Source organism: Cariama cristata, unplaced genomic scaffold (assembly GCF_000690535.1).
Source record: "Cariama cristata isolate BGI_N322 unplaced genomic scaffold, ASM69053v1 scaffold24359, whole genome shotgun sequence".
Lineage (NCBI taxonomy): Eukaryota > Metazoa > Chordata > Aves > Cariamiformes > Cariamidae > Cariama > Cariama cristata.
In genome coordinates this window covers 27,997-41,438 of record NW_009634405.1, presented here as the reverse complement: position 1 = coordinate 41,438, position 13,442 = coordinate 27,997, and the positions used below count along the sequence as shown (strand labels likewise).

At 37.5% G+C, this 13,442-nt stretch overlaps 1 protein-coding gene across 1 annotated transcript in view; it reads right to left on the bottom strand.

Annotated features, from left to right (window-relative positions):
• Window positions 1-13,226, bottom strand: part of LOC104167030 (microtubule-associated serine/threonine-protein kinase 2-like) — a 66,380-nt gene extending 53,154 nt beyond the window's left edge. The window contains exons 1-4 of the mRNA XM_009707151.1: window positions 13,112-13,226; window positions 6,894-6,969; window positions 4,445-4,465; window positions 1,689-1,767 (exon numbers count right to left, since the gene is read on the bottom strand). Coding sequence (XP_009705453.1) covers window positions 1,689-1,767; window positions 4,445-4,465; window positions 6,894-6,969; window positions 13,112-13,226 — 291 coding nt within the window. The remainder of the gene's footprint in view (window positions 1-1,688; window positions 1,768-4,444; window positions 4,466-6,893; window positions 6,970-13,111) is intronic.
• Window positions 13,227-13,442: the final 216 nt, after the last annotated feature.

Genomic DNA, 13,442 nt, shown 5'->3' with positions numbered 1-13,442 from the left:
AAACTATAAACTCTTGAAAAACTACTGATCACACCTGCAGGTAAGAAGGACTTACACACTGCGGGCAGTTTGGTCTCCAAAGGTGTCATCTTCACACACATCTTGGAAGCTTGCACAGTGACTACCAACGATCAAACTATTTGGATGCCACCCATACAGAAAGTAACTGTACTCGCTCCATGCTCTCATAGCTTGCACCCAGAAGAGGACTTAGCCATGGCTCATGCCCATGAAGATTTAACCTAAGACTATAAAGGCAAAAGCAGAGCTCCTTTTTAACAGCTGCTCTCAAGTGCTTCAGTACATAATACTGCTTGACAGTGAAACCAGGGACATCATCTTCATGTTGATAATGAAATCTTCTCTCACATTTTTCTGTGCTCCTGCCCATATACCTGTACACACACAGAGACTTCTCCCACAGGGGACTGAAATTAAGTCATTTGCCTTCTAAGGAGACCAAAAAAAACACCAAACCCAACAAAAGCCAACTGTCTTGAAGGACAAAAGATAACAAATTGTGGAAATTGTGCAGACTAGGGCCTGCGGGAATGTGTCTGAACATATGAAGGTATAGAGATGAGATTAAAGTTGCAAAATCAAATTTTAATGATATCAATTTATACTAAAAGGAAACTTTTGACCCCAATTTCTTCTCTTGCTATATAGACTGAATTTAACACTCACGTCCTAAGGAACTGTGATGATGAATTTGTGTTTGAGAGGCACTAGAAAACTTGTGGATGAACTTAACAGCTCACAAGGAAAACAATGATACTACATTCAGTGTAAGATTTGCATAACGTGGAGTAGTGAGTCCTAATTAATACAGGTCTTACTATTATTAGGAACATACTCTAAATAGTACACATAAACCAAAATGATCAGAAGTAGTATTATGGAAAGAGGCAGTGATACGTAACCACACAGCTGAAGACACTCACCATAACACACACACAAAAGCATGTTACATTAAGTCTGTACAGGTAGCCTTAACATTTCTAATTTTTCTATGCTTGGCTTTGCAAGGTTGTTATGTGGATAACCACAACACCTAGTTTGTATAAACTAAAGAATAAGATTCACTGTATGAAGTATCTGAGAGTTATAAGGGTTAACATGGTGCTGCTATCTTACTGGTATTAATGACATACTAGCTTTTTGAAAATACAGAACTCAAGCAAACTGCACCCAGCCTTTCTAATGACATGTGAAGGAACTGAAAAGCTTTATTAGGAGGTTCAAATTACTGGAGTTGAGTAACAGATGTGGATTATCAGTTTTTCTTTCTGCTAGCCTGATAGCAGAGGTTTACATACTAAGAACCTGAAAGCAGACAAGAATTACATTTCCCAGTTATAAAAAAGCTGAGAGCCAGCTAGCAACTATGCACTATCTCTTACAGTCCTGCCACTTCTGAGACACTGTGCCTCTCAAATGATCAGTCGAGCCAAGTGCTGCACCTATTTCACCAATGCTAAAGGCAAAGTGCAAGATGATAGCAGCTGGGAAATGAAGGAAAAAGCAGCAGAACCAATAATTAAAATAATTTTTAAAATAATTAGTATATTAAATAATGTTAGCAAAATAATGAAGAAAGATCAGATATTTTAGTAAAGACTCAGAAGCTGATTTGTTAGGGTGTATTTGTACAAACTCAATTGCTTGGAAAAGTCTGTGTCACTTACTGAAACTGTTGAACTGGGAGTGTTTGTTCCATATCCAGATGAAGGAAGGGAGGCCAAGGACCAGCGGCGTCCATCCGTTCTGGGGAAAATAAGTAAGGGAAATTACTGTCAGGGATATATTGTGGCTAATTCTTGGGGAAATTAAGCAATTTTACACCACCCCCTCCCCAAAATCTCTTAACCTCACATTTTTATTAAAGTCTCAAGTTATTCAGATAAATTAGGTATCCTACTTACAATGACTTTTGTGAAAAAGCAGTTAGGTTAAGTTTTAAATGCAAAAGCAAGTGACCTTGGAAAAGATAAAGCAAATGGGCATCAGATTCCTGCATTAAGTAGATGTTTTGTAAATGTTACCAGTTGTGCAAAAATTGGGAGTTTCTGAACCAAGCAAATGAAATCAGCTCATTTCAAACTTCTTTGTAAAAGACAGTCATGCCTAATATAATTACTTATGCAGTTATTTATCTTCCAAATAAAGTTTAAAACTGAGGAAAAAAGATCATATTAGATCAAGAATCAACTGAAAGGGGATTTGTTTGTTTACTTAGTGAGAAGGCATTCTGCCTAGTACATCGCCTGACACAGCTGGTGAATTAAATCCACTACAGCAGATCTGAACAAAACCAAGGAGTCCACTCGAAATAGAGAGGAGACAGAAATCACAGAAATCTCACCTAGAGTCTCTTTCTCCTCCAGTCAATATAATATTAGTAGTCATTTCCCTATTGTAGCCAAAGAAACACGACCCTCTGGGAAAATAGCCAAAACATCCTGGAGATACTGCAGAAAAGGTCTTGTTTTGCCAACGTCAAAACTGAGGAACTATACAACTGCTTTGAGAAGAATCCGTATTGCCCTTCCTGAAACAACCCCCTTCTCCTCCCCAAACCTGCCTCAGTAAGGATGGAAACTGAACTACACTCAGCTCAGTCTCACAGCGTTTCTTCTGCCTCGGATTTCATTTCAGTCCTGCATGTATTTTGTGCCCTATAATGGACAAATATCTCCTGTTGCACCATGGGACGGATGTTAAAGAATTCTCTTCCTCACATCAGTTTCTATTTGCTTGTTTCTTATTACAGCAGCTTATCAGTAACTGGTCATAAAGTGAAGCTGAATTAGAAGTTCATTGTTCTAACTTACTTTGGGAAGATTTGAGGGCTTTTTGGTACATGTAGATACAGTACATTTATGCAAGTGCGTTATAAAACACGATGTTTGGTACAGGTCTGAAATAGTGCTTAGTGCTTATAAAAAACTCAACTGTTACCATCTTCACAGTAATATTTCTCATCCCACTATCCACACACATGAAGCCTCACCTTCAGAAAAAAGTTCAGTGCACACCCAGACATAAATGCCTATTTATATTTTTTCCAGATCTAGTTCCTTTTATTTTCAGGCACTGATACACACCACTCTTACTTGCCATCTTAGAACAAGAGGGAAATAAACTCACTGTTCTACATCACTGAAAGAATACTATGTCAAGAGAGTTTTTAAAAAGACTCATGCTTCATGCATTAAAAAAAAATTTAAAAAAAAAAAAATCAAGCTGTAATGCAGATTTCTATTGCATGCGTATGTTATAGCTAAACCCCATTTAGCCACAGGTGATGTTTTCTTTGGCAAGACAATTACATGTAAAAGAATAGTATCAAAAAACTCCAAGAGAAATGAAATTCCGTTCTTAACCTGGAAAACAACAAATACCAGCATCACAAAGTCACCGCATGATGTGGTCAGTGACTGAACACCACACTTCAATGATCTTCATTCAGTTTCTCATAACATACAGGGGTACTGGAGAAACATTTAGGTCAATGATTCAACCTCAGTTTGGACCCTCAGTCCCAAAGCAAAACAGGATGTTCCTGTCTTCTCAAACAGTAGACAGGAGTGCACAAGTCACTCATTTTTTGCAAAAGGAAAGCCTAATCCCTTTTTTACTGAGTTGCCTAAATTGCAATTTAGACATTGCATAAATGCCTATTTGAATTACTCAGAGTAATTTCAAAGTATTGAAATTACTTCAGAACTTTCATTTTGACTAAGTTTAAAAAAAAAATAAATCTTTCTCAATTAGAAAATTATAGGATATCTCTTCACGCTTGGGCCATTTTCTGCTGATGCAATCTAGGCAAGCAATGTGCTAAGCAGTCAGGATAATGTGTATCAGCCCTGGTCTAGCAGAAAGAAGTAGGACAAGAGTAGAAATCTTCCAAAACAAAGGCAATGGGAAAAAGACTTTAAAAGAAAATTCCTCCTTCATTTATGCAAAACATTTCAAAGTTACTTCAGTGTTTTGTTAATAAACATATTTTTAGAGAGACTTCATGCAATATTGCTTAGGAAAAGGTACTTGGAAAGAAATTTTTACGTCTTTTATTTTAGTTATTATAGACTCTTTGCTAGCACAATAAAAACATGCAAACAACAAATTTTGCCTTTAAAATGACATTTCAATTAGTCAGTTAAGAAGGTATTTTTATGGCAGCTAAATGCTGTTTAATGAACAGCAGATCAATTTCAAAACAAGAAGGTGCTAGAAGAACAACGTATCTTCTCCAGAGCATTACCTGTTTATCACCTTAAGCCAAAATGCAAAGATTTCCTGTTTTGATTACCAAAGAATAGAAGCTGAATGCCTAAATGGGGTGGTTACAGCACGAACTTGTTAGGGACACAGGCTCAGCTGCACAGAAGCAGAGTTCATACACACACACAAACAGCAGCAATCCGATAGACATTACCTGTCTGCTCTGTGTCCGTGGCTGTATGGAAGAAATTGTACAATGATAATGAGAGAGGGAGAAGTAAAAGATGCACATATGATTTCTGAAAAAACCCTCATCTTCTCTTACTAGTATTCCACTAAGATCAGTTTCAGTGAATACGGACAGAATTAACCATACATTTCCTTATTCAAACCAGAGGATTCCTGAACATGCTAACTTTGTGGCTATGACACAGTCATTGAAAGGGTGTCTAGCAAGGGATTTGTGATTAATCACTAGCCAAACTATGGACAATCTTGCAGTATATTGTAGTGAAATTGGTTTTACAAGAAAATGAGTTTTCCAAGTGCCCAATGTTTCCTACTCTGTCCCAAGAATCAACTCATCACAGAGCTATAATGACAGAATGGAAAACACAAACGGTGTGCAAATAGGATAATAAATTAAGAAATTACACCAAATACAAAAGGCAGAAAATCAGCAACAAATCATTTCTATGATGGCAACGGAAGGAAATCAGGTAAGAACCATCTCTTAAGACCCATGTAACGCCAAGCAATAGGGTACAGTGAAACATGCACTTGTCTGGGGTAACAGAGCATCAGAATTGCAATTACTTAATATCATCATATAGAAGTTATTCTGATACCACTATGTGATAATCTAAGAAATATATGTTGGTACTGCTGGCATAGCTATTCAGGGTGTAATGCAAGTAGAAAATAGAAACAAGCTAAAACAAGTTGTGCTTAAGTGTTCTTTTCAATGACAGGAAAAGTATAGAGAGTAACATGCCTACTGTAAAATGAACCACAGTATTCCATAGGACAGATTTAACATTTATTCATCCATTTCTTTAAAAATTAGATTAAAAAATTGGAAAAGTATGAAAGGGTACTCTTCAGAGTTTTATTATTATAACATTTATTTGCTGCTTGAAATTTCAGAAAGCAGCAACACCAAAACATCAAGTTGAAATATGACTTTGAAAAATTATGTTAAGTTTTGACAATGGTTTCAGCTGCAACTTTCCTCCTGTATTCCAGGGTCCAGAACTCCAGATACTGTGAAAACTGGTAAAAATTCAGTTGACTTCAACAGAACTTATTGAATATATGCAGATCAGGCTCAGATACCTCTTTAAAACAAAGATGGATGCCATGAGTCCATTTGAATTGTTTTACCAGCAGGTAAAACATGAATTTTTCCCTCTGAGGCAACAGGAAAATACATATCCAGCCTGTTACACTTCACATGCTATTAAAAAGTTTTTTCTTACGTAAGACCTGAAGACCAAAGTCTATTTTACAAACAGTATTCAAGGATACCAGGTCTTCCAGCAAATCACCTCAGCGGAGAAACTCTCCAGGATTTACCCACCATTCAGACAAAGGGTGTACTTTATTCCATCAAATCCTAACCCTTTATTCTTCTTTGAAGTTTTGAGACCTATCCTCTTCTAACTAGTCCTCAAGCTAAATCGTTTTAACACAGATTGGGCTTTTTTCAGCTGAGGCAGAGTTTAGCAAATCAAAAATGTCTTCCCCACACTCAAGTCTAATAATCCTGCTGCTATGTCCGAACCTTGCTTGGGATCTCTCTTTTTCCCCTGTTCTTTATTTCTCCACAAAATTTAACTTTCTGTATCATTATTCATTTCTGCCTACCTGCTGTGATATAACATTCAATACACCCATTTGTCTGCTTCTCCCAGCTGTCTTTATTCTTTCTATCCTATTCCTTACATTAAATTCATCACTATAGTATCAGGTTTCTTTCCACCAGTTTGATATATAGTGTGACAAGCATTTGTTTAACATTTGCTGCAGGACAAATTAGGTTCATATTCAAGTCTCTCAGTGCCATTGTTCTAGTCGTTCTTGTAGACTTGCAATTTCAATTATCTGGTCTTTTCCTCATTAGAGCAATAATGCACTCTTAACATCAATGCCCAAGACAGCAGAGAACACTAAAAGGTTGCTACCAGTCAGAAGGCAGTGAACGAATGCACACACAGTTGTGTGCCTAATTTTAGGTACGTTTATGTCTTTGTGTAGACATAGGAAGGATCAGTACACTTGGAATACACTTCAGTTATTCAGCGAGAAGAACATCTAGGACTACAACTAAGATGGGGTTATCCCAATCACAACTGGTTTTAATGTAGTTATGACTAAATTATTTGTCCTATCACATGCCCTACATGTCATCCTTCTGGGAGAACACTGCCTCCTCCCTAGGCAGTATTGACTACTTAATTTACTTTATCTTCTTCTAGGTATGAAAAGCACCTAATACTTTCTGGGTGCTGCCAAAATCTAAACCAAAAAGAATAAAATAAAATAAAACTGGAAACATCAGAGAAAGTAAAACACAATCAAAAAACTTCTAACCCGTAACATTTCTAACTAAAAGTATATAGACTATTTGCTTGCCAGTCCAAAGAGAATAGATCCTGCCTTACCTTCGGGCAGGAACAAAGGAAAAATGAGCAGGTGCATTTGGAGAGAAGTTCCTGGGACTGTCCAAGGGACTGCTACCTATTTGAGAAAGTAAAAAAAAACAAAACAAAACAACAACACACCCAAAACCATTTCAATCACATTTGCAACAAACGCAGTAAGACTTTCAACTGCAAGCTGTAGTCACAAATAATTGAAAATAAGGAGTTTTGAGTCTTTGATCATTTGAGCATTAGTTTGCTAAAGAAATGTTCTGATACAGATGTATCAGTATTTTGCCTCCTTTTGAGAAAGAAAACATACACCTTAAATTATTTTACTTTCAGATAAGTAATGTATAACACATACACAACATAGTCTTTCAATGTTTTGCAATAATTTCTATACAAGCTTTTCCTAACACTTCTCAATGAAAAACCTGAGTTAGAAACTACATTGATGACAGTTTCAGGAATAATAAATACTAAGAAAGTATTTCTTCACAATGTACATCAAGGCTGAATGCAAAATTCACTGAGAAAAATAAGACATACCAAAGGAACTGCACATGACAATAAAAGGACTATACACATGTATGATGATCAGGCTATAGTGTATCAGCATTTACCCTAACTACCACTTTTCTGAAATAATACTTCTACTATGAAAATGAAAGTTCCAGTGAATTTTTACAGCGAGGAAAAAATAACACTTAATTTTCTCTTAGCACAAGAATACTTTCTCTGGGCTTTGTCATAGAATGTATAAGTATAAGGTTGGTAAGTGGTATATTGCAATGTATTTTATTTCAAAGTAAAAAGCAATCATTTCATAGAAACCCCTTCTGAAAGCCAGAATCGTTTACAGACTAACTGCAGAAACCTTTGAAAGTTATGGATTAGTTAGTTCCTGTCAACAAGCATGCTTTCTATTGGGCATATTAAGTAGTTTGCTTTTTCTGATCCTTAATACAAGCACAAAAGAGAAACTATACATAGTAAATATATGCCAACGGCAATTTCTTTGTGCACAGACAATAAAATATTAAAATAATAGCAGGAAAACTAAATAGATACTGGACAAGCAATATACTGCAAGGTACACAACTGCGGTCATCAGAAATGTTTTCAAATCTGGATCCCATATAAAATGGATTTATTTTAGAAGTCATCTTGAAAAGTCAAACATCAATGACAAGTCATCTGCAAAGGACTTGTCTCTGTTTTGGGAGAAGTACCAGGTGCCCAGCTCACTCCCTAAGCCAGCACTGGTTGTGAAGTTACGGTCCCATCCAGCACTGTACTGAAGTTTGTAATTAAGTTGCATTAATTTCAACCCAAGTTATTCATACACCTTAACTGTTACGCTGAGCAGAAACAGAATATAAGCACTGTGCTCAGCTGAAGGCAACATTCACTCACACTTCAGCTATACAAATGGTTCACAAAAATCTGCAGCAGAATCTCTCCACAACTTCTTGTGAGCAAAGTGTGTGCACACCTGGCATGCATGCCTGGGCAGGAAGGGAGTGAGAACAAACTGGTACCTTCTGGGCTGTGTGGATGGCCACAGCACAGGCCAGCACACTCCATCTGCTCTACAAGTCTACGACAGGGAAAAATAGCAGCTGGTTGAGATTAAAGCAGCCCCAGACTGATCTAACATGTGTCAAGGGGTGATGAGAGAACTGGAGAGGAAGTGAATTCCAGACCACTTCACAGTCTGCTTCATCAACAGCAAACTAAATTAAAAACAAAGGGTTTGTGCAACAGGTTTGTCTTCCCTTGGCTTGGCTTTCTCTTGTATTCCTAGCTAAGAACTAACAACGAGTTCACAGTGTAATATAACACAACGCAAGTATTTACCCAAAACTGGACACCATTTAACCCATTCCCAGTATATCCCAAGTGCGAAGGGGAGAGAGGGATCAGAAATCAATAACTAGATGATTTTGGTGCTTCATTTATTAAGCTTTATTAAGCCTATACTCATTTTAATTCTTATGGTCACAGCGGAGACAGAGACATTATGCTGCTTTTGAATTAAGAGAAGACTGAGTGGTTTGACAGTCTAGATGGCACTGCAAGCTTAAAAGAAAGATGAAAGGCGGCTATGATAGCCACAAAGCAAACTCAGTGGTGTTGAAACACACATGTGGCAGCACACAGCTAGGGTTAGGGTCACCATTTACTTGCTAGCGGAAAGTGGAAGGACATTTTAGATCAGGAGGAAATGCAGCAGGAGCGAGGCCTTTCCGTGGTTACGCAGACCTTCTAACAAAGCAAGGAAGGCCGCCAGTTTTGGTGGCAATCATGGTCTTTGCCCTCCCATTTTTCAAGCTTTACTGCTGATGAACCCTACTGCGTCAAGATGATCTTTTTGAACAAAAAGCCCATTGCCCAATGCTGTTATAAACAAGTAATGAAAGCAATGAACTGTCATTGCCTTTTTATATCTTCATCAATCTTTTGTAAACTTTCCAGATCATGATGAAAATAGGATTTCAGAATAACTGAGCAAATTGGGTAATGACAGTTTTTAAATTTTGAAATTAAGTATGTGGGTGTTCGAACACTTCTGAGCCTGCACAATCTGGCATGGAGATTCTACTAATTGTTAAGCAACTACTTTTTCAGATTTATATGGCATATTTCCTTCCAGACACTGGAATTTTAATTAGATCCCCTGTGAGTTGCTTCTAGTTTTAAAATGAAAAGCAATTAGTTTTTCTACTCAATTCAAGTCTGGGTGAAGCTTTTAAAACAACAACAGGGAGAAGGGGAATTACTACTTTCCCTAAAATTTCCCAGTACTGCTGCATCTACTCTAGTTGAAGGAATTTTAATAAGAGAAGCCTTAGTGCAATGGTCTCATTCACCAAGGCTGATCGAAACCCTATTTATTCTGTTAGCAAAGGTAAATTCCCCTCTTGCTCAAGGGTTATAGTTGGCTACTACTGAACCTGAAACGACTCTGTCTCAAGGGAGGTTGTTACACAGAATGATTGCCCATTAAGTAAATCAACACAGTTACATGAACGTTAATAATTCAGGCATGAACTTTTACATTTTCCGGACACAGGAAGAAGGATGTGGCCAAAGCATTTGTACATCCACTACCCTCAAAATACAAAACCGGACCTTACGGGCAATAGATAGGTGAAAGTCTCAGCTATCACCTACAAACATGACATTCATCAGATAGGCAATGAGTCCAAAAACTCACACAAGAACCATTTTATAAAACCTGCTTCTAAGATTGGTAAAAATAAATAAATACAAAGGACAAAGTTGTTGTAGTCTTCTACATAGGATATCCTAACATTATTTGCTGAATGTTAACACAAGCAGCTGAAGATCTTATTGCATGCTACAGAACTAGCTGCCTTCCAGCACACAAAAATCTTAAAATGACGAAAAAATTTTAAGCACCCCGTGTACCACCCGTCTGCCTGGATCAGTGCTCATTAGGAGGTAGGTTTGCCTGATGGACAGTCAACTGTGCTATATCACACCCTCTGACTTTTATATTATATACAGAAGGATAATTCCTGAGGTTAGTGCTATACAGGACTTCATTTCAGAGTTGTTTCTGAACAGAAACATTTTAGAAAGCCTCTCTGATTTCTCTGCGTGCTTGCTGTTCCCTTGATTCATAAGAGAGTTTCAGAATGGGCATTAAGAAGAGCGTGTTCAAGAAAAAAGAGGCCAGGGAGAGGCTCCAGCATTTCTTAGTAACTTATCAGTGTATGTGCCTGAACAAACAGATCGATAGATTCTGTTCAAATACTAAACAAATATCACAGACCATTCTCAAACTCACATCTCATATATGATATTTCTTAAGAAAATATTTGTGACTCACTCTAAATTTCATCTACTTTTGTCTGTTGAATAAATTATTTTTCCCAGGGAAGACTCCTAAATATAGTACTGGTAGAGAAAAATTACAAGTAATTTATCTTCCTATGCTCTACTGGCTACTCTTGGAGTTCACAAAGGATGTCCTTTTAATTAATAGTTTAAAATCCCACACGCAACATCAGAACAAAAAATTGAAATATTTGACAATTACTGCTAAAGAAAGATAGCATATCACTGATTAGTTACTCTTGTTTCTAGAAGACACTTGCATACTTCTAATAAAAGATAAGCTTGTAAAGCCTGAGACAGCATCAAAACCACTAATTTTTCATTTTTTAAATAGACAGAGGAGAAAAGCAAATCAAAGTAAAATAAATTAAAAGATGAATGTTTCTATCACAAACATTTCTGCATTTGTTTTCCAAGCAATGAACAAATCAACATCTTGTTGCAATTTGCCAGGCAAGGACACATCTTTCATATTCTGAGGAGTATCCTTCTCTATCACTTCAGTTAAAGGCTTGTACAGCAAATTTAGAATTTGGTAAATCCAACATACATGTATCAACTCTAGGAACAAAGTAAAAAGCACAATGTAACTAGAATCATAGAATCATAGAATCATTATGGTTGGAAGAGACCTCAAAGATCATCAAGTCCAACCATCTACCTGATGCCACCATGCCCGCTAAACCCACTAAGCCATGTCTCGAAGCGCCACATCTAAATGTTTTTTGAACACCTCCAGGGATGGCAACTCCACCACCTCCCTGGGGAGCCCATTCCAATGTTTGACGACTCTAACAGCGAAGAAGTTCTTTCTAATGTCCAGCCTGAACCTCCCCTGGCGCAACTTGAGACCGTTTCCTCTTGTCCTATTAACTACGTGAAGAATCTCTACCAAGAAAAATGCCGTGTTGAAACCAAATTTTACAAAGCTATCACTATCATAATCACACACAACAGAATCAAGGGAGTTTGAAGTGAATGGGAATTGCCCTATGCAAATTTTTGGCCCTGCATTTTTTCTGAGATCCTGAATCACAAAAAAAAATGGTTTTAATAAACCACTTTTAAGATTTTGTTAACAATTTAATCTGAAAATCATGTCATTTAAAAAAAAAAAAAAGGTCACTAAGGTAACTTCCTAGCCTTCCATGACTGGGCTGTATATCATCCCAAGCAAATATGACAGACTTTATGAAAACTTAGAGTGGCTGAGGCTTTCATGGGCATCCCTGAACAATAACTTTGGTCTTCTTTTTCCTTTCAACAGGCTGGATGTCACATCTCGAGATGCAATGCTCTGCAAACAGAAGCAGATGGCTCCTTCTAGATGAGCTACCATCAATTTGCTGTTCTTTCTCAGCATTTCCTTAGTTTCAATCTCTAGAAAGTATTTACAGAATGTACTGCCATGTAGGAGGAGGAAAGTCTTATTATAATGAAAACAACAGTTACTTGTCTTACATGCAACAGTGATGTGCTTCCAGATAGGCTACACTGTGGATGATGTGCCACAAATGTTCACGCTGTTTTATGCTACTGGTTGGTTCCCATTAGGACAATACCTAAAGCCCAACTGCCTTCTCTAGCATTTTGAAATACCGAAAACAACATAGTCACACATCACCTACCTCCCTCAGCAATAAAAACTTCAAGGGAACATGCTGTTCAGGCAAGCTGATGAATCTGCATGTGAGACCCCTTCTGAAAACCTGAAAAGTTACTGTAGGCTGAACAATCATTCTTTCTTCTTTCTATAGAAAGAACATCTCTGCACACTTCACCTCAATGACTAAGAAGTGGTTCCCATTTGCTCTGAAATAAGCACTTCCAAGTTGCTTTCATGGTAAAACTGGCAGCAATGTAAAGAAAAAAAAAAGAATCCTAAACATCTCATGTTGCTCTAAGTAGCAGATAGAGACCATAAGATGGCACCCTGCACAGCTGACAGGCTGCTATAGCTATACAGAAATAAGCAGGACATTTCTTCTCATGAGAACTGCAGTTAAATTGCTGGCACAAATAACCATGCTAGGAGACTCAAAATAAGATATTTACTTAAATGTATTTGTTTCATTTTACTTTATTCTCCACCTCAGGTTCTTTCGCAGGGCATAAGAGGACTGAATCCGCCAGAAAGAGTGGAGGATGGATATCATAGCGAACTAGAAAGTGCAGAACAGATGAGGACATAAAACATTTATTTTGAAACTATAACAACTCTCTTACAAATTAGAAAAGGTGAAAAACTATGGTCAGATTAAGTTTCAAAGACCATTTTTTGATGTAGAGCATCAATATGTTCAAACTCACTACAACAAACACGGACAATTTCCTCATGATTCCCAGACAAAACAGTCCTAGGGAGTTACCTGCGTGTCCATGAAGAGGGGAATGTGGTCGCGGGAGAGTTGGAGATGTGCTGGATGTTACGATCAAACTCTTCCTGTTGCTTGTCCGACAGCTGAAAGATAAACGATAAGGCATGGTCAGATGAACAAAAGCACCTGAAGGCAGGTCCTGCAGAATGTCCTTCAGCTAAGAAGGAATCTCTCAATATTTAGGTCGGTATTTCCTCACGCTCTCAATGTTGGTAGTGACCCTGCAAAGAAGGAAACACACAGGGCCGAAAGGTACTTTGTCAGCAGCAAGTGTTTTAATACACTCAAAGCAATATAAAAACTGTGTCTCACGCTGCACAGG